Source organism: Salvia miltiorrhiza, chromosome 1 (assembly GCF_028751815.1).
Source record: "Salvia miltiorrhiza cultivar Shanhuang (shh) chromosome 1, IMPLAD_Smil_shh, whole genome shotgun sequence".
Lineage (NCBI taxonomy): Eukaryota > Viridiplantae > Streptophyta > Magnoliopsida > Lamiales > Lamiaceae > Salvia > Salvia miltiorrhiza.
Window position 1 is genome coordinate 40,776,368 of NC_080387.1, and position 22,140 is coordinate 40,798,507.

The following is a 22,140-nucleotide window of genomic DNA, read 5'->3' on the forward strand; positions in this document are numbered from 1 at the left end:
AACTCCTCCTCTGATGATTTCGCTGACTCGTCTGATTGGATTTATCTGATTTTGATATGGTTGATGGTTTCCTTATGACATCTTTGCATTCGTTGACTGGTGTTGCCGTAATTTCTCTGACTCTTCCTTTGGCGAACCCCCTGTGTTTGCCTTTCTTGGGATTTCTCTGGTCCCGCCTTTTGGGGATTTCTCTGACTCCGCTTTTTGAGGATTTCGCTGACTCCTCTGGCGAGGATTTCGCTTACTCCTCTGGCGAGGACTTCGCTGATTCCTCTGGCGAGGATTTCGCTGACTCCTCTGGCGAGGACTTCGCTGACTCCTCTGGCGAGGATTTCGCTGACTCCTCTGGCGAGGACTTCGCTGACTCCTCTGGCGAGGACTTCGCTGACTCCTCTGGCGAGGATTTCGCTGACTCCTCTGGCGAGGATTTCGCTGATTCCTCTGGCGAGGACTTCGCTGACTCCTCTGGCGAGGACTTCGCTGATTCCTCTGGCGAGGATTTCGCTGACTCCTCTGGCGAGGACTTCGCTGATTCCTCTGGCGAGGATTTCGCTGATTCCTCTGGCGAGGATTTCGCTGACTCCTCTGACGAGGATTTCATATTAAATCCCCTAAAAAAATCCATATATTAAATGATGAATTGAATAATAAAATAAAAGATGAAGATGAGCACAACATTCTCCAAAAACGAAAAAAACCATATATTAAATGGATTGTGATCTGATCTTTGTGCGTTGGTGAATGCTTTAAGGGGGAGGAAGGTGTAAATTGTTACATGTAGACACTAGGAGGTGCTTAACTTAATATTTATGAAACAAATATTTAACTTAAAAACAAACAAATTCGAAGATAGCAGATTGGATCCAAAAAAAACATATAATCCATATTTGTTTAAAATCAACCAAAATTCAACAATAGCACTACAAATTCAGATTAATTGACATTCGATTTCTTTGGCCTCTTTGTCGCTGAAAATTGTATATCACCACCATCTATATCCGTAGGGGACAATTTCAGCCGATTACGTTTCTTGGGAGTGACTGAGGTGGTCGTTGAATTCGAACATGTCTCTTCATTCATTTCAACAGAAATCTGCAATATTAATAGAAACAATGGTGTCAAATGGCCACATTGAACATGCAAATACAATATTTGGCCACTAATTGAAAAAACACAAATTATGGCCATTAATTAGGCAATATGCCTAATATACCCCTAATTGGGCGGACTGGGTAGGGTCAGGAGCGCGGGTCGCGTGCCGGGTAGGATCAGGCACGCGGGTCGGGTTAGGCACTTATGGCACTATTAGTGCCATAAGTGCCAACGAAATTTTTTTTTTACTCCCCCTGCCCTGTCTACCCCCCCAGACCCCCGACCCCACCCACCTCCAAGCCAAAAGGAACTTTTTAAACACTTCCCCTAGGGTTTAGATATTCCATTTAGGGTTTAGATTATCCATTTAGGGTTTAAATGTTCCATTTAGGCTTTAGATGATGCTGTTGTTTCTATATTTGTTCTGTATGTTTGGCACTTATGGCACTAATAGTGTCATAAGTGCTAAAAAGACCATTTTACTTTATTTTATTTTGAATTTTCGTTGGCACTTATGGCACTAATAGTGCCATAAAATAAAATAACAAAAGTAAAATTTAATTTATTTTTATCTAGGGGGAGTTTTTTTTTTTTTTTGGCTTGGGGTTGGGTGGGGTCGGGGGTCTGGGGGGGTAGACAGGGCAGGGGGAGTAAAAAAAAAATTTCGTTGGCACTTATGGCACTAATAGTGCCATAAGTGCCTAACCTGACCCGCGTGCCTGATCCTACCCGGCACGCGACCCGCGCTCCTGACCCTACCCAGTCCGCCCAATTTTTTTTTTTTTGGTCGGACAAAGTCATGTTAGATGTTATAAATTAGTTCCCCATCCACTCCAAGAACCACCTTATCTCTCCATTCACCAAATCCACCTTATATCTCCAATCTCCAATTCGCTCCCAAGAGGGATCGAACCCGGGTCACTTCACTTAAGTGAGGATCCGGTGGCCAGTGGGCTAAGCCCCCTGGTTCCCAGTCCGCCCAATTAAGGGCAAAAACATCCCAAAGCTATAAAAATGGCCAAAATTTATGTTTTTTCAATGAGTGGCCATAATTTGTGTTTTATGATCCATTTTGGCTATTCCAAAATTTTACTCATATTAATATTATATTAGTCGTAAATAAATAAATAAATTGAATAATCAATATAAAAAAATATACGCCTCTTTAATATAAGTCCATTTTACCTCTTCTTCTGGTTCGTCCTCAATAATATTGCTACCATCTTTATACTTGGAAGCAACTTCCTGCAACTTTTGCAATGCAACATAAATTTCAATAGATTAGTATAAACAAATAAAACACAATTTAAATTAAATCATGAAAAACATTATGATTTTTTTATTTATCAAATTGTGAAAGTTTTTAAATTACAATGAATTCCACTTACACCAACATTTACACCAGAGGGAAATTGAGCAATGACACGAGCATCTCCTGTTACATTTTTCACCGTATAGACACGTTCACCGAATCTTAAACCAACCTCAACTTTAAAGAGGCACTCTCTCACTAGCATGGTGGACAACATTTCAGGTGTTCCATTCCTATCACCGGTCTGACAACAAAAGGAGTAATTATAATTTATAGATTTTTATATAATATCGAAAACAATCCTATGTCATTGTGAAATAAATTATACAATTCATTGATAAATAACCTGTTGCACCATTTCCTCCATGACTTGGGTAGCAGTCCTTTTCAAAAGATATAGGGCATAATCCTCAAAAATCGTGAAATACGTCTGATCAATTTCATCGCCTACAAGTACCTTCATCAAGTACCTAATGATGATACAAAATTTAAAATACATCCTTGAAAAAAGCGATCCAAATAAATGTTCACAAGTCATTAGATTTCTACATACACCATAACAAAATATTATGATTCTCCCAACATTGATTTCCCTCAATGTATTTATAGAAACATATTTTAAGTTTGACTTAAAATACCTTATAATAATTGACCCAATTGGACGTTTGCACTTTTTGCAATGATCTCCGATAGTGCTTCCTTTGGCAATCCCTTTCAAGCATCTATCATTTCCACATGCTTCATAATACCACGACTCTTGCGGGTGAAAGTCCAATATTGTCCCTTTGCAGTTAAATGTTCCACACTATAGATTTTAAGAGCACAAATAAAAGAAATATGTGTTAGGAAATTACACACTAAAATAGCTCATAAAAAAAATATTACCTCTTCTGATTTTATCAAGTCGCATAACCTTCTTGCATGAGCAGCATCCAACCATTCATTCCTATTCAGTGCTTGTTGACCGATAGATATATCGGTAATGGTATCATTACAGCTAGAAGATCTACTAACACCACGCCTTAATGTAATGCAAAAAATTTCATTATATATTGGAACAACGTAAAATGCAAAATTTGTACAAAAGTATAGATGTATGAATCAAAATTCTCATTTAAGCAGACAATATTAAGCAAACACTTATTAAATTAAATTTTATTAAAAAGAGAAAGAGAAAAAAGAACCAAGAACCCTTGAGTGCACAAACAACAAACTAAGGGCCGAGCCAATATTAAGCAAACACTAATAATAATTAATTATATATTAAAGTTGGGAATATAAACTGTTAACAGTAATTGAATTATCAAACACTATATCTAACTCGTGAAATAGCTAAAACATCTTAATAAACAGAAACCAATGGTAAGAACAGAAAAAAAAAAAAAAAAAAAAGAGAGAGAGAGAGAGAGAAAAATCATTGACCTATTACATAATATTGACAAAACACTTCATGGTCATTTAAGTTGCAATTAATACTTTCTTACTTACTTTGGCAAATAGCTAATTTCATCTTTATGCAGTTCATATGCTATATGAATTATTTTATTTACTATCATGTGCATAATGGATTTCTATTAGTGTTAGTGAACAGGAATCACCAAAAATTTTAGATGTGCCATGATAAAAACAGGACAAAATTGTAGACCATTCTTTTAGCTATGCATATAAATACAAACCTTAGTATAAAATCTTTCACTTCTTTTATATCTGGACAGATAAAAAATTTGCTCGCATTCTTCATCGAGGAAACCTTGATTTGGCCTACACAAAATTGAATTAGTAAATTCGACAATGGAGTTTGGATATAGGTAAGTTTTATATGTATGAATGTTTATGTTTAGTCATAATAATTAAACCTCTGAATGTGGATATCTTTGCAAATTGCAATGCCACCATTACAGGCTCTTTGTCTTCTGCTGATTTGTTCTCCATAAATGTTTTCAATTCCTCGACAAGTGATCCCCATAAGACACAGGTTACTTGCGTGCCGTTGTTACGAAGACATCAGGAGAATTAAACATCAACACAAAAATAGAGCAGAAATATAAAGTCCTCGCCAGAGGAATCAGCGAAGTCCTCGCCAGAGGAGTCAGCGAAATCCTCGCCAGAGGAATCAGCGAAATCCTTGCCAGAGGAGTCAGCGAAATCCTCAAAAAGCGGAGTCAGAGAAATCCCCAAAAGGCGGGACCAGAGAAATCCCAAGAAAGGCAAACACATGGAGTTCGCCAAAGGAAGAGTCAGAGAACAGAGGAGAAAGAGAAAATGGCGGACAGAATAGAGCAGAGTAGAGAGAAGAGAACAGAGCAGAGATAGAAGAGAGTGGACAGAGTAGAGAGAAGAGAGAGCGAGAGAGCAGATGGCGAGAGAGCAGAGCAGATAGAACATTCTTTTAGCAAGGCATGCTTACATCATTCACCATTATCTCTTTATCTTAATCCACATCAAATTAGGCTGAGTATGATCCCAAATTTTAGAAATAAAAAGCTAAAATGTATACTCCAAATAAAGGATTGTTTTTCATGCATAGATATCAATATGAAATGCCCAAAAAATCTTATCTTTAAGCACAGATCCAATCCAATAAGGCTTTCAAAAATAACAGACTATATAAGTTTTAAAGACAAGTTTATAACAGAGATAGTAAATATAAATTAATAAAGACAATCATACTCTGCATCGGCTAATGTTATGTCACACTTGGATGCCTTGCCAGTTCTCATTTCGACCCAATCTATGTTAATAGTGTGGGTCATAACCTCCCCAAGAACATCTGCACCATGAATATATTTTTCAACGTCAAAATATAGATTACAATACACATAAATTGTAATATGACTTTCATGATATTAGGTTTAGCAAATTATACTAACCCAAAAAGAAAGTGGGATCGTGTGTAGGAATATCTGTAAAGGGAATAAAATTAAATCCATTTTCCAGAATTTCGAAGCTTCATCTGGTTGCTCAATTTGGGTGGCAAGGCCAAAGCCAAGCATATACAAGTGGTCGACCTTGGCCATCTGAAAATTGGGTTTGTTGTCCATTACTTGGAAATTTTGGATCATATTTATATCTCCCTCTCTCAAAAGAGGCATAAACTTCCTTTTATTTCCAAAAGAGACAGATGCTTGAATTTGATTGCCCTACATGACAGATAAATTTTTCAAAAGGTAATCTAATGCTTGCATATAGTAATTAGTTTATATAAAATCTAGATTATCTCAACTAAACTCAAATTTAAAGCATTACCCATTCATCGATTAAAATCATCTCCAAGCCTTCTCGGCCTGTTAAATCCTTTTGAACCCAAAGCCGCAATATTCTAACGACGACCCTTTTATTCCAAGTTTTTTTATCGATGGAGTTGATTTGAATGATTCCATTCCTTGTCGTCATTTCCTTCGTTGAGAACAAAACAGATAAATATCTGCTGAAATATAAAGTTTATTAAAAAAGAATAAAAAACAAAACATATTGATATCAAAGAGGAAAGAGCATAGCAGAGCAGAGAGAGAAGATAGCGGATATAGTAGAGGAGAGCAGAGATAAGAGAGCAGAGCATAAAGAGGTTATAGCGGACAGAGTATAGAAAAGCATAGAGAAGAGACCAGAGCAGAGATAGAGGAGAGCGGACAGAGCAGAGAAGAGCAGAGATAAGAGAGCAGAGCAGAAAGAGTAGATAGCTGACAGAGTAGAGAAGAGCATTGGGAATATAACAGAGCAGAGACAGAATAGAGTGGACAGAGTAGAGAAGAGCAGAGGGAATATAACAGAGCACAGAAAAAGAGAACAAAGTTGCGGGAGCGACAGCATCGAGCGATCACATCTAAGATATTGGCTGGGCTTCGTAGGCACGGCAACTACAATCTTAGAACAAATCTCAGAACCTCAAAGTTCAAAGAACTACCTATTATTGCTCCAAGGACGAAGAATGACCTGCAACTTTTCCCTCTCTCTGCAATTTCTAAAGCCCACTTGTAGAGGAATAGGCTGTAAAAAAATTATATAAAAAATGAAGGTGTAGAGCTATATGGCAAGAATGAAGTCCGCTGATTTGCCTTTCCAAATCTATCACTTCCAATTACTTACCTTGAATCATGGATCTGTAGTGTGGGGTTCAGCCATGGATGAAGCACCTCCCAAATTTGGGCAATCGAAATTGAAAGAGAGAAAGAGAGACTGAATCTGCCTCGTTTGCAGCCATGGATAATCTGTAGTTGTGGGGAAGATGCGTTTGCAGCCATGGATGAAGCACATCCCTAATTTGTGAAAGATTGATTGAATAACAGAGAAACTTGAGAAAAGAAACGGTTGATTGCTTGATATTGTGAGAGAAATCTGAGAAAAGAAACGGCTGAATAATAGAGAAATCGACACCAAGTCTGAATAGAATTTGTGAGGAAGAACCGCTAATTTGTAAGAGTCAAGGGTCGAACTCATACCTTGTGAGGAAAAGAACCGCATTTGGCTTTCAAAAATTGTGAGAAAAAAGTCTTTCAAATAGTACAAAATAAAACCCTGTGAGTGTGCCATGTAGGAGAGAGAAAGAATATGGGGCCTTCAACATGTATTGCTTTATAGAATTGATAGATGTTATGAGATATGGATGAAACCATATCAACCATCTTCAATATTTAATTAAGAAATAATAGGGCCGAATGGCCCTATTGAGCATACAAAATCAAAATTTAGCCCTAAATCTAAAAACATCAAAATTTAGCCATTAATTAGGTGGAATGCCTAATTTGCCCTTTCTACCCATCGCACTGCAGTTCTTCGATTTGGCCCAATCGCTCTGGCGCTCCTCGATTTGTTCCAGCGTAGTTTCGCAGACGCAGACGGAGGGCTCTCATATAGAGCGGCTGTGGCTGCTAGCGCGGTGGAGAAAGCGAGCTGCGCCACGGAGGCCGAGGAAGCTGGAGCGATTGCTGGGGCTCTGGTCGCCAAGCAAAAGTATAGTGTCGACGGTGGCTGCCGCCGTGGGCGACGATGGGCTCTCGTTGTTCGACGACATCGTTTCAATTGGGGGAATTTCGAGTTTCTGATTTTTTCTAATTTTTTTGGGCGTGTCTGGGATGATTTTTTGGATCTGATCTGATGAGGCGGCGACGGTGGATATGATCTGATCGTTGCGCTGTCTCCTCCATCGGCAGATCTGATCTCCGCCTCCTTCGATTTCAGCCATCGACAGATCTGATCTGATCTGATCTGTGGTGCACGTATGGCACTTATGGCACTATTAGTGCCATAAGTGCACACTTCCCCATAGGGTTTAGATATTCCATTTAGTGTTTAGATTATCCATTTGGGGGTTTAGATGTTCCATTTAGGGTTTAAATGATGTTGTTGTTTCCGTATTTGTGCTGCACGTATGGCACTTATGGCACTATTAGTGCCATAATCCAAAATAAAACCAAAGTAAAATCTTGACACTTATGGCACTAATAGTGCCATAAGTGCCTAACCCGACCCGGCACGCGACCCGCGTGCCTGATCCTACCCGGTCCGCCTCATTAAGGGTAAAAACGTCCAAATCAATAAAAATGGCCAAATTTTGTATTTTTTCAATGTGTGACCATAAATTGTGTTTTATGCTTCATTTTGGCTACTTCAAAATTTTACTCTTTAATTAATTTCTCTCTCTTCCACATCACTATATTTATCCTAATCCAACCACCTCTATTTTTGTTGATTTATCAATGACCACCCCAACCACCCAATCACCCAACCACAACATTATATATAATTATTTTATTATTATTTTTAATCGTAATAATTTTAATAATATTAAATATAAATTAAAATATTACAAAAAAATTAAAAGGAAAAAAAAACAAACTAATAAAAATTTAAATTACGACAAACTAAAAATATAAATTACAACAATGCAAACTCGAAATAGAAAAAAATAATACTCCCTCCGTCCCCAAAATAGGTTCCTCTTTGGGGACGGCACGAGTTTTAAGAAAAAATGGTAAAGTGTATTGATAGTGGAGAAAAATATGTTATAATTAGTATTGAGAGTTGTGAAAAGGTGAAAAGGTGTTATAATTAGTATTGAGAGTGGTGAAAAAGTGAAAAGTAAGAATAAATAAAGTATTATTAGTGGTGGGGTAGTTGTCCAAAAATGGAAAGAAAGAAAGAAGAACTTATTTGGGGGACGTCCCAAAAAGGAAAAAGATGAACTTATTTCAGGGACGGAGGGAGTACATACTAAGCATTTAATTATCATCGCCAAACTTTTGCCAAATATGTTCGATCAAGTCATTTTTAAGAGCATTGTGAGCTTCCCTGTTACGAAGTTGTATCCTGTTCCTCATATAGCTTGCTAGACTTGCAATCCGTTCCGTGGAAAATTCAAAATTAGGATCATCATTTGTCACGACCGGACCTAATTAAGGATAATTAAGCCGGGGAAACCGTGACTAATGGAGGGAGATTAGAAGCGGGGTAGAAAGGGGAATATTCAAACAAGAAAGGATCGCAGTATCATTGTTAACAACAGGGATATTTATAATATAACGGAGTTTTAGTCGTATAGGCTTAAATAACTAGTAAGTTCGGATAACTCCGACTTATCCAAAATAACATAAAAATTCTGAGTACGCAGCGGAATAAGGTTCTGATTACATGTATGAAGACATGTAACCCTAGAGTTCATTAATACATAATAAGACAAAAGAGTCCCGTTCGTCACTTCATCACCATCGGCAGCTGCTCAACCTGCACATTTAGAAATATATGCAGGGCTGAGTACAAAAGTACTCAGTGGGCACATATGCCTACTATGAAATATAACATGCTTCGTAAAGTTGTAAATTGTCATGCCATCATAAACAGTACAGCAAGGGAGTTTTTCGCTAAAAAGGCCCAAGCTTACTAAATTCATTTGTGATTCTTAAAGTTCGTCTGCAGACTAAGTTCTCTTGTAATCTATCATATCTGGAACTGTGTGCCGGAGAGGTGGCCACCTCTCACGGACACTTGACCGGCCAACCCGCTAGATGACTCACGGTCACTGGTGTACACTAGCCCTGGCAGGATAGCTATCAACTGCTCAGGACCCGAATTCGATTGCATAATAACTGGCAAAGCCACATCAGATAGATATCATACCAAACATTGAAACATTTATGGCAAGACAACATTTGAAATAATTTTCAGTTCAAAGATTTTGCAATGAAATAACTGTTCAAACATAACATTAAACTCATTTGATATATATGAAAGTAACCCACCTGATAGCAAAGCTTTGCTACAGATTAGTGACTCCTTGACGAGTTCTTATTCTTGCGCTCGACCTTTAATCCGAGAAAATAACGTAAGACTTTAAATCGAGGGAAAATTCTCAATTAAATGAGAATGCGTAATTTAACTATGCATGAATCTCGTATGCATGAACTATTATTCTGAGATAATAATCAGGGAATTTCTATTGTTAATCCAGGCTATCGGATTTAAACAAAAGCTAAGTCTCGTCTCATGAAGCCGGATAATTAACAAAAATTAATCCGTTCTCTTCGGGGTGTTCTAATCCGTCAATTAAATAAACCCCGCTTCTCGTAGTCAATAGAAAATAAATAAATACTTCAGCTTATTCGCTTTATAACCTCATAATTAATCGGCTTAATAAATAGGAATAAGTAATGTTATAAGATTAAATAATTAAAAGGCTCAACATAAGGCAGCCTAATAATTAATTAAGTAAAAGTGGGCTTGAATAATTAACATGAGAGGCCTAATTGAAATAATTCATCGGCTCAAGTAATTAAATAAATCTTGGCCCAATAAATAAATAATTTGATTAGCTGAGCTCAATTAAATAAATCAAACGAGGCCCAACGAAGAATATAACAGCCCAATTAAATAAAATAGATGGGCTTCAATTTAAATAAATTCGGCCCAATGAAATTATGTAATAGAGGTCCATCTGAGTAAAATAAATAAGGCCCAACTGAAATAATATAACAAAGGCCCAAACTTCCCCAACAGTCGGCCCATTCAATTACCTTAAAATCGGCCCAAGAAGAAGTATAACAAAAAGGCCCACATGAAAATAAATACAACAAGGCCCAGTTAAAATAAAATAAGGAAAAGCCCAATTTAAATAAATAATAAAGGACCAATGAATTAATTAAAGCCCAAGGGAGGAGCCCAACTCTCATCCCCCTCAAACTCGATCTCTCTCTCTATACTCTCAAAATTGATCTCTCTCTCTATACTTCTCAAAATCGGCTCCCTCCCTCTCTTCTCTCTCTCGTTCTCAGCCAAGGAGTCCGCCGCCGCGGCTCCGGAGCCCGGCGAGGTCGACGGCGAGACGTACCTTCTCCCCTCGCCTCGCTTCCTCTTCACTTCACCATATCAGCCAACTTGGTCAAGCCCTAACCCTTCTTCGCCCAAAATCAAAATCGCCGCCGCCCATGGAAGAACGGCGAACGGTCGCTGGTCGTCACTCGGCTTCTTCTTCCCCGGCAAAGACCACTCGGCCACTTCCGTCCAGAAATCTCGCCGCCTCTTGCTCCCATAAAATCAGTTGCGCCTCCGCGGCTCTGAAATTCCGGCGAGATATCGACGCCTGGGAGCGGCGCCGTTCATTTCCCTTGCCCTCAAAATCTCTCTCCGTCGTCGAGCCCTAAGTTTCAGAAAGGGCAGAACGCCGTTGCCGAGCGTCCGCTGCTGCTGCGCTCGAGCCCCTTCTCGGCCATGGTTCAGGTCGGCTGCTGCTGTAACTCAGATTCCGACAAGGCAGCTCGCCGTCGTCTTCCTTGAGCTCGACTAAACAGGGCAGTCGCCCCCTTCCCATTCGAAGCTAAGTTCTACAATCCTATGATATTCTATTTTCGATCATATATTATGCTCTTCGATTTGCTGCTATTCTCATAGCTCATGAAATCTTGGTTATTCAATACTCTTGTTATGAAATGCTGTGGTTTTGCTACTGATTATGCAAATTCTCAATGCAATTGAATTGTGTGGAAGCTTATAGGTTGTTGGTTGTTCTAGGTGACTACCGATTATGCTGTTCTTTCTGTACTAACTCAAGCTCATTCTAGATTACATAAGTGTGTGACTTTGCTAAGTCCATTATGCAAATATACATCTATACAGTCTGCTCTTTCTAATTAATCAAGCTTATTGGATGATATGCGAACTGGATGAATATTTGGTATAGAATTAATACCTTGAAGTATAATTGTTGGTTGACTGTTGTTGCTGAGTTGAATGAATTGGAACTGAAAATTGGTATTGTTGTTTCAGTAATTGCAGGTTAAATCATGGAAGAAGATGGAGAAGTTTAAGCCAAAGCTTACCTCCTTTGAAGTTGGCAGTAGTAAATGAAGTCTTTCTTCGATAATTGCAGGATGGTGGAGATGATGATTAATAGAGGATTGGCAAAGTATAGTGGTGGGCAAAATATAGTGGTGGGCAAAGTAGTGGGGAGCAAAGTAGTGGAAGATAAAAAAAATAATAATAATGTAGTGTAGGATTAATGATGTATTTTCTATGTCTCGGTGATTCTGTAATTGTAAAATGGATCGCGTGCTCGTATCTGCTTGGTACTGTTTATTTAAATAAATCTCGATTTCGACATGTGATATCTCGCTAAAATCGATAAGTTATAAAATGAATCTAAATTAAATCCGTAGATTTAATTCGTTCGTTGTTCTGATATCTAAATTAAATCCGCAGATTTAATTAACTTCTTGAGTCTGAAATAATTCACGACCTGAGTAAAAAAAATAAAAATCTAATTCCATCTCGCTTAAATAAATAACGTGACTTTGCTAGGTCAGTTATAACTCTGAAATAATATCATTGACTGCTTTAACAATATAAATTCAGGATCATAAGCTGAATTCATATCAGGATAATAACCGTTTTCATCCACTGATGAAAAAAAAAAATAAACACGTTTTACTGGATTTAAAATATATAAAAGAGCGGGTCACTACATCATTAGCTTCAACATCTCCACTTTGGCTATTAAACCTTCTAACTTCCATAAATTCTGTTGGATCATAGTAATTTAAGTAAGTATGCCGCTCGTCTTCCACTATCATATTGTGCATAATAATGCAAGCAAGCATTACTTTTCTCATCATATCACGATTCCACATGAGACATGGTCGTTTGATAAAATTGAAATGAGCTTGTAAAACTCCAAATGCTCGCTCAACATCTTTTCGAGCAGCCTCTTGATGTTGAGCAAACAGTTGATGTTTTCGAGTTTGTGGACCATTAACAGATTTGACAAATGCTGCCCATGAAGGATATATACCATCAGTGAGATAATATCCCATATATTTTTCATGGCCATTTGGTGCTCGACCTTTTAATATATCTAAGAAAACAAGCGATTGGTGAAGCACGTTGATATCATTTCTTGAACCTGGAGTTCCAAAAAATGCACGCCAGATCCATAAGTCTTGAGATGCGACTGCTTCTAAGATGATTGTTGTCTTACCTCTTCTTCCTGTATATTGGCCAGCCCATGCAGTAGGGAAAATTTTCCATTCCCAATGCATGCAATCAATACTATCAAGCATATCAGGAAAACCGCGTTGAGCACCAACATACAATAGATAAGCAAGATCTTCTTCGGTTGGCCTTCTGAGGTACTCACCACCAAAGTTGTGAACTACACCTTGCACGAATTTTTCAACTGATTTTCTTATAGTTTGTGCGCTCATTCTAATGTATTCATCGTGCAAGTCTGCTCCTATTCCAAATGCCAATACTCTCATCGCTGCAGTACATTTTTGAATCGAAGACATACCTAAATGACCAGTCGCATCACGTTTTTGTTGGAAAAATCTGTCTGTGGCAACGAGTTTGTTCATTATTCTTTCGAATAATCGCTTTCGCATGCGAAACCTTGTTCAGAAAACTTCAGGAGTGTAGATTGGATCGTCTGAAAAGTATTGCTCGAACACACCTTCATGGCCTTGCTCACGGCGACGTTCAATAAATCGTCGTGGTGCTCTATCAGTGTTGTTTGTAGGTTGTAAAGATAGAGCTGGAATCTGAAAAACCACGTCATCGATTATGGAGTCCATGCGTCAATTTTGTAATACATGGTTTTCATGCATTTCATCAAATTCGGTGAAATTGAAAGGATCAAAGCTAGGACTGGAATCATCAAAGTTTTCATTAGATGCCATGTTAGATTTTGGTGGCTAAATACTAACGAATAGATCAAGCAACTGGATATGTGGGAAAGCTTTGGTTGTGATGTGTTCAATTACTTGTTACCACAGATATATAGAAATTGCTAGTGGAGTAGTTATTGGAATCCAAGGTCATTCACGTGGAGTAGCTGGTGTCCAACCACAATAATTCCTTCTTTATGTCATATCCCATTATCATTTGTCCTATACCAATTAATAATTCAGTGGAATCCAATGGCATTCACGTGACATAACTAATGTGCAACAGAAATAATTGAAACTTTTGTCGGTCATAAATAATTGAAACTATTGCCAGTCAATAATGTTGAATATCTAGTGGAAATAAGCTAGTGGCATCCAATGACAATAAAGCATTTGTAGTGACAACTATTTAAAATCACATCACTTAGATTCAAAATACATAAACTGAAACTGAAAATATATAAATTTAACGTACTGAAGATGAAATTACATGGAATGACATCACACAACAGATTCACGAAAACTAAAATAAACATAAATGTAAACAGAATTATGGAAATAATTCTGCCATAAGTCGATTTTTCATAGACTCTTCTTGAGGAGATAAGTTGCTTTTACCCAGCAATGTGTTAAGCATATTCCATTTTGACATCATCAAAGTGGATTGCATCTTAATATCTCCCATTCTGTTAATTGCATCGGTTTCCTTCTCACGCACGATCCTCAGCGCTTGAAGTTATGCAGTAAAATCCTCATAAATAATCGACTGTTGTGACATTTTGGCTTTTCCTTTTCTTTTTGCTTTTGCTTTATCTCTACCAGCAGGACGACAGATTGTTGAAGTTTCACTTACAGGAGTTTCAGAGGTTGAGTTGTTCGGATTCTCATCTTCCTCGGTGGTTCTTGATTTTTTTGAAGTGCCACGATCTTCTTCAACATCATCTTCATCATCAACTGCACGGGCACGCGTACGCTCAGTGCCCAACTTCAGCTCCCAATTCGAATGATGACGCATGACTTTTTCAAAAACCTCATGGTGCGTAAATTTAGTTGTTCCATAAAAAATTTGCGCTTCCTTCTCAACATCTGCATCAGACATGCCGCTACTTTTTCTAGCATATGCTTCTACATATGCACCCACCCACTTGGTTACATTCGCATTCAACCTCTTGTAACGATTTCTCAATGACTATATGGTTCTTTTCTCTCCCATTAATCGCGAGTTGTCAACTCGAGATTCTTCATACATTGTCCGAATGCGTTTCCACAAATTGACCTTATTTTGATTAGTGCCAACAATTGAATTTGAGCTACAAGTACACCAAGCATACATGAGCGCCAAATCTTCTTGATCATTCCAACCTTTCAGACTGCTGGAGGTGTTTGTGGGGTGGACATTTTCTTGAGTGGAATTTTCATGAGTGAGATCATATGGAAATTGAGGGTTTGAACCAGATCCAAAAACTTGGCTATCAATATTATCAAGATTAGGATAATAATCTTGGGAATTTGAGAAATTTTGAGAATCCTCAAAAAAAATTCTAGGATCCATTGCGAAAAGTGAAAATTTTTTAGTGTGTATGAATATAACAAATGAGGTCTATTGTCACAGCCCGCAATCCCTAAGGATGGTTTAACCGGGGTTATGACTCGGGAAGGGGATTAAGAAGCGGGGAAAGAAAGGGGCATTTCCTCAACAATCAAACATTTTACGAAAAGAGGCATTTATTATATAACACTAGGATCATAACTGATCACTTGGGCAAATACAAGACGTTTGTTCGGGAAGGCCCGTCGAAGTGGATTACCCAACAAAAGAGTATCATACTTAAAATAAAACATTAGCATAATCAGAGTATCTTGCAGCGGAAATACGTGTGAGTTATACATATGAAGATGTATACTCAATGTTACATTATTGTTCTATGTCAAAAGGTACATCCGCTCAACTCCACTCCATTCCATCACCCGCTCAACCTGCACATTAGGGAAAACAACATGCAGGGCTGAGTAAAAATACTCAGTGAACATATGCCGGAATAATAACATTTTATATCATTTATTGTACTGCCAACAGTAACACACAGGGTTTTACTTGAAGGACCTGTGCTTACTAAACATTTTCTTTCATTTCATAAAGTTGGATGCGCATCCCATTTTCAGTCTATATGTTCCATATCTGTTCCTTTTACACGCCGGGAAGGAGGCCTCCTTCCACGGACGCCAAGACCGGTCGCAAGCGACACACAGTCTCCATGAGTGTACACGTTAACCCTTACTAGCAAACCTTCGTCTAGCGTAGGGTCCGAATTCGATTTCCTTTATAGTTGGCGAACCAACACAGATAGGATACATACATAAAACATAAACATTTTTGGCAGACAATCATTTCATAAACATTTACCTTTCCTTTCATAAGAACCATTCATCAATTAATCATTTCCATAAACATTTCATTTCATAAGAATCATTCATCATTTGAAATATCACAGTTATATCATGTCATTCATTTCATTTCGTATAAGAGGCCTGTATCCAGGGGATCTCTATATACGTGTTTTAAGAAAGCCCACCTCATTCCGTTCCCACTAGGGGCGTAGAGTTACCTCCTTCTTTAGCTTTCACTTCCCGTCTGGACCTTTATTGACGAAGAGTCGATAAGTTCGAGAAGAAAGTCGTGTAAGAAAGGAAGATAGGTCTCTAAACTAAACTATCTCCTTTAATGATTTTAGGGTTCTAACATCCATATTAATCTTATCTCGTCAAAACCTTAAACTCAAAACATTATCACATAACTATCATTTAGGTTCGAAACTATTTATTCGAACATCAACATGCGCATTAATCATAACTCGTTCTATTTATGTCATCAAGTCAAATATTCCGTCATTTAAAAACAAATCCTATAATATCACATAGATAAATTATATCATCATAGATCATGCTTTCTTATTTTTAAAATCATTTAATCATTTTCAAATAATCCATATTAATAAGTCATTTGAAAAGAATTAATTTAAATGAGAGTTTAACTCAAAATATTTTATTTTATAATCCATTTATAAATACTTGAAATAAAGAACTCCATTTAAATAATTAATTTAAAGGTCAATATATAATTAAATTAATCAAGCTCAATTTAAATTAATAATTAAGAGCTCAAATAATTTAAATAGATATAAGCCCAAATTAATTAGATAAATTAAGTCTATCATGTTTTTCTTTGAATAAGGCCCAAACAATTAAATTAAAATAGGCCCAAATCCTTTAATTAAAAGAAGCCCATCAGATTTTATTTGTAAAGGGCCGAGCCCAAACATTTAAATCGAAGCCCATCTGTTAATTAAATAAGGGCCCACACACTTATTAAAATCGGCCCAAGTCTCGGCCCAACAGTTAAATTAAATAAGGGCCCAAAGCCCATCCTCTCTTAACCTAAATAAAACACACACTAAAACACATTCAGCACACACACATAGCCTCCTTCCCCAACACTCTCTCTCTCTCGGACGAATTGTCCGCCGCCGCTGCCGTTCATCGGCGCCGTCGCCGCCGGCGAGCGGCGCGGCTCTCCCTCTCTCTCTCGGCACTCTCTTCTCCCTAAACTCTCGTCCTCTCTCCTCTACTCTCTATCTGCTGGAAACAGGACGCACGCCGCCGTCAAAGCGGTGCGCCGCCGCTGCTGCCTCCGTCGCCCTCTCTCGGCCTCCGGCGAAGCAACCACCGCGGTGCCGCCGCCGTGAAGCAGGTAAAACCTAACTCCCTCTCTACTTTCCTTATTTTCTTCCCCTTTTAAATTAAAACTGAAAACTCCTCTCTCTCTCTTTCGATTTGGCTGAATCGGAGCAACGGCGACGTCACGGCTGTCACGTTACCGCCGCCGCCGCCGACGACGAGCCACCATGGCTCCGCCGCTGTCCGCCGTCTGAAAACAGGTAACCCTAATTTCCTTTCTCTCCTTTTCTTTTTTTTTTCTTCCCTCATCCTTTCCCTTTTCTAAATTAAAAATCTGAAAACCCCTCTCATCTTTTCCTCTCTATGGCAGAACGGAAACCACCACGTGGCTCCGCCGCCTCCCGTCGACCGCCGACAGCCACCGCGGCTGCCGTCCCCTGACCTCGACTCACACACACAGCAGGGGTTCAAGCCTCAAATCACTTCACACATAGCATAGGGTTTTTCTTAGTACATATCAAAAACTGTAAATATCATATACACGATTGCTTAACATCTAAATATCTTTTCTTGCAAATTAAACTCTATGAAATTACAGTTCATATGTTAATACGTGTAAACTTTTCTTTTGGATCATTCACTTGGTGGTTCTCTGATATTGAATAAAAAGGGGAATACCTTGAATAGGTGTATGGTATTAGTCTCTGCAGATTTTATATATGGCATAGATTAGAAGCCAATTGTGAAGAGAATTGAAAGATACAGAAAATTCGATCCTTGTGGTTATTACCTTACAATCTCCTGTTCGAAAATGGCTGCCAGAGAGATGGTAGATGAATGTGAGAGGTGGGAATTGGCTGAAAAATGGTGTAGGTTATAAAAGAAAAATGGGGTGGCTTGGATGGATGAGGATCGTGGACTTCTTCAGCTTGATAAGTATGAACATGGACTTTCTTCAGCATGCTTAGCATGACTGTGGAATTTCTTCAGCATGCTTAGCATGATTGTGGAAATTCTTCAGCATGCTTAGTATGACTGTGGAATTTCTTCAGTACGTATGCTTAGTATGGTTCCATCTTAATCATCAAAATATCTAAGAGATTAATACATTAATCATATGGTTTCAAACTCATTTAAATACATTGACACATACAAGACTAATTCTTATTTGAAGTATAAAATCCATTTGGGCTTGCCACTAACATAAATTAAATAACTCATGGGCTCAAGTAAACAATCGATAAAAGATTCATATTTAACACTTCAGTGTTATATCCCCGATAATAAATTAATGGACTCAAAATATATTTTGAGTGCATCATCCATTGAAAATAAAACTAAATCATCACATATATAAATCATCAAATTCATATAAGTCTATATTTCATTAATGGATGCTGAACCCTAATTACCATAATAAATCCTTAAACCAGTCATTAGAAGAATTTAATCCTCAATTAAAAGTCGGGTCATTACATACTATCCCCCTTAAAAGAAATTTCGTCCCGAAATTTGTACCTCAGAAAATAACTCTGAGTACTTCACTTTCCTGTTAGACCGTAGTCTATTTTTTTGACCATGATATATTCATAGGTCCCTTACTATCGGTATCGACTTAGTCCTTAGTACCTGAACTTCCCGATCTAAGATAGATTCGGATCTTCCTTCGTAACTCAAATATTGACTAATAACAATGTTGTTCTCATGGATCATATGCTTTGAATCGTAAACATACTTCCTTATTCGCGGCACATGGGATACATTACGCATATTCTCAAAGCTTAGCACTAACACCAACCAGTAAGTTATTGGGCCTATCCTTTCTACAATCTCGTATGAGCCTATAAAACGGGGTTTAAGTTTACCCTTCACATTGAATCCAATGATTTCTCTTGATGGAGAAACTTTTATGGAAATTATCTCTCCACTTTCACATCATAGGTCAATTCGTCATTTGTCAACATATGACTCTGTCAATCATGGCCCTCTTTTATTCACTATCAAATTTTGACGGATGATTTCAATCGTCTAGCCATTTCATCCCAACAAAGTGGTGATCTATATTTCCTAAGGTATAACGCCTCATTTGCCAACCTATCGATAGTCGATTGATAACTGGTATTATATGCCTCACAAAGAGTGGCAAAAACATGTTCTCAGCTTTCACCCCGGTTTAGCTCGGTCGTCTTCAACATACCTTATTAGTAATTTCTATGTCGTTTAAGCGGAACTATAATGACTAATATCTCTAAAGCATTCTTAAGGCAACTTAAACAGTTTGTAAGGAGACCAACCATTTCGAGCATGTAGGCAGTCAGCCTAAAACGCCGTTATAAACTTTTATTCATTCATCGATGGAATCTCGAGTCATGTGGGCATTCACTGCCCCCTTTCGTGACAACCTTTGCTTAAGTCTGATGGATTCGAAAAATCCATCTCGACAACGAAATTCATTGGTTCGTTAAGGGCTCGGTTTGTCCCAAACACGACATTAAGCTTGACTTTATGAGCTCGAAGACTCAAAGTAACAATATGATATGTTGTAAAACCTTCACTTGCTAGCACGCAAGACATATTTCAACAAATGAGGTTACATCTCGTTTTATTCCTCCTAACTAGAATTTTTTTTTTTTTTTTTTTTCTAGATCTTAATACATCTTAGTACTTCCTGGTGATAGTATAAGGGTGCCGTGGCTTTATCTTATTCTTAAGTTCATTGTTATGGATATGCATATCTTCCCTTCAAAGAAGATAGCATTATTTGATTCCTCGTGGTAATTCTTGAAACTTCTTATCCTTATTCTTACTCGTAACTTCTCATCCTTCCTTCGTGCTTCTACCACAATTTTTCTCAAGCTGGGTGGTTTAATCACTTCTATCATCATCTTATCTTATCTTAGACGAGACCTTCAGGCTCACTGCATCATCTACTACATTGGTCTTATCCATGCGATGGTTAATACCAAAATCATAATCCTTTACGGGTTCAACCCATCCTCTTTGTCTCATCAGCTACTACAAATTCCTTATCAGGTTTTAGAATCTCTAGCACTACAATTCAAAATCATCAAAACTCTTTATCAGTAAACTATCATTTATACTCGACACCAATTGTTCGAGTGTCAGATACCAACATTTATGTGCGTTAATCATAACTCTCACACTCACTCCATTTAGACACATAATCGATATCAAACTCAAAATAATAAATTATATCTTAACCATTTATCATGCTCATAGTTCTCGATTAAATCTCGGACTTTGTAATTAAATACTAAATTCCAACTATAATTAATTATCATGCTTCTCTAATTTATTTACCTCATTTAAACTAATAAATCTAATCCATGCTAATTTCTCATACTTAGCCATTTTATATGCATTTCTCATGCAATTCAAAAAGCTCAATAACTTACTAATCATGCTCATCTTATAAATACTCAAATAATTCATATAGTCTTACTAACATAGCATTAACTCATATGCACTGCTAGTTCACTTACATGACTTCACATACTCCACATATCTCAACTTAATAAATCATCGAATAGTTAGAAAATTTGTATTTAATGGAAATAAATTCCAAAAATTTAAATACAAATATTTTTAATTATTCTAAACACATTGGCATGCTCAAAATATCTCAATTAAAATCGAGCATCGCTCGTCTTTGGCCTTATGACTCACGGCCTTCATCAAATTTGAACCTTGGTGTTCAAATTAATCTAAGTAAATTATACGTGCAATATTTAATAAATATAAACTCAAATCATTCAATATGTTCCAGAAAATGCCACTTCCTTGAGCAAAACTCACACCTACTGATTTGGCATAAATTCGTTCACCCAATAGTACTTGTGTACATGGTCCCTAAATGTTCCTTATGTTCATCTTCATTCTTGGAGTCACTAAGACGAACTTATCCAGGTGAAGGTAGAATACTCTATCAATGATGCCCATAAATATATCTGGGCATTTGTTAGCCTGAATGGCACACCTACAAACTTGTAGTGGTCATAACCCATTCTAAAATTTGTCTTGAGTATACTTTCTTGTATGACTTTTAGCTAATGATACTCGATCCTAAAATCGATCTTGGAAAAACACACTTGCATCCTTGAGTTGGTCGAACAATTCATCTACCCTCGGTAAAGGATATTCATTCATGAGTATTAGTTTGTTCATCGCTCTATTGTCTGTACGCCTTTTCAAAGTGCCATATTTCTTCATAACATACAAAATATGCGCTCCCGGTGGGAATGCACTAGACATGATCTAACTTAGGTCTAGTAGTTTCTGCAACTGGATCTTTAGGTTCTCCGATTCCTTTGGAGTCATCTTGTTCGATGCTTTTGATACACATGTCGATCTTGGTACTAGGTCGATGGTAAATTCTACTTGTCTGTTGGGTGGCAGTCTTGGTAAGTTTTCTGGATAATCATAATGGAACTCACGTATAACTTCTATGTCCTCAACTGTCCTTTCGGTTCTAGCTCCTCCGTTTAGGTATACAAGGAAAGCTTGGTAATGTTTCTTATTTATCACCTTTATGGCTTGTATGTATGAAATAACTGGTATCCGCTCCTTATACTAATCTCGTGAAAACTTAAAGCGTCTATTCCTGGAGGTTTGAAGGAAATTTCCCATTCATTGCATAAATCATAGCATATAGTTCTCAGCTAACCAGTCCATTCTTAGGGTTACATCTACGTTCCATATTGGTATAACATCAAGTTATTCGCTACCACCTTAAGTGATCCTACATTCAATTACAGGTTCATATAACTACGTGCCACTATCGTCGTTCCTTCTATGGGTGAAAAGTTTTTCATGTCTTGATCGCTTTGTTCAGTTTGTATTTGTGACGGGTGATCCCCGGGCATAACTACCTTAGCGTCTAGAGTTTTGCTGAGC

General features: G+C 37.7%; 2 protein-coding genes across 2 annotated transcripts; both read right to left on the reverse strand.

Annotated features, from left to right (window-relative positions):
* Nucleotides 1-726: 726 nt before the first annotated feature.
* LOC131024783 (uncharacterized) lies at nucleotides 727-4,389 on the reverse strand. Its single transcript, XM_057954322.1, has 8 exons — nucleotides 4,261-4,389; nucleotides 4,081-4,165; nucleotides 3,290-3,425; nucleotides 3,043-3,209; nucleotides 2,751-2,874; nucleotides 2,481-2,648; nucleotides 2,278-2,343; nucleotides 727-1,092 (listed from the first exon to the last, which is right to left on the reverse strand). Exons 1-8 carry the CDS (start codon nucleotides 4,334-4,336, stop codon nucleotides 934-936), a joined length of 981 nt encoding a protein of 326 aa, XP_057810305.1. The 5' UTR covers nucleotides 4,337-4,389; the 3' UTR covers nucleotides 727-933.
* A 629-nt stretch (nucleotides 4,390-5,018) lies between these two features.
* Nucleotides 5,019-6,019, reverse strand: LOC131024790 (uncharacterized). Its single transcript, XM_057954329.1, has 3 exons — nucleotides 5,651-6,019; nucleotides 5,275-5,544; nucleotides 5,019-5,174 (listed from the first exon to the last, which is right to left on the reverse strand). The coding sequence occupies exons 1-3, from the start codon at nucleotides 5,795-5,797 to the stop codon at nucleotides 5,154-5,156; spliced, it is 438 nt and encodes a 145-aa protein (XP_057810312.1). The 5' UTR covers nucleotides 5,798-6,019; the 3' UTR covers nucleotides 5,019-5,153.
* Nucleotides 6,020-22,140: the final 16,121 nt, after the last annotated feature.

Excerpts from the sequence above, each read along its gene's own strand:
- LOC131024783 (XM_057954322.1), bottom strand. The coding sequence starts at position 4,336 with ATGGAGAACAAATCAGCAGAAGACAAAGAGCCTGTAATGGTGGCATTG. Across the intron at positions 2,875-3,042 it reads ATTGGGTCAATTATTATAAG|GTACTTGATGAAGGTACTTG; the intron begins GTATTTTAAGTC and ends TATCATCATTAG. Across the intron at positions 1,093-2,277 it reads AGGACGAACCAGAAGAAGAG|ATTTCTGTTGAAATGAATGA; the intron begins GTAAAATGGACT and ends TTAATATTGCAG.
- LOC131024790 (XM_057954329.1), bottom strand. The coding sequence starts at position 5,797 with ATGACGACAAGGAATGGAATCATTCAAATCAACTCCATCGATAAAAAA. Across the intron at positions 5,545-5,650 it reads TGATTTTAATCGATGAATGG|GGCAATCAAATTCAAGCATC; the intron begins GTAATGCTTTAA and ends TCTGTCATGTAG. Across the intron at positions 5,175-5,274 it reads CGATCCCACTTTCTTTTTGG|ATGTTCTTGGGGAGGTTATG; the intron begins GTTAGTATAATT and ends TTCATGGTGCAG.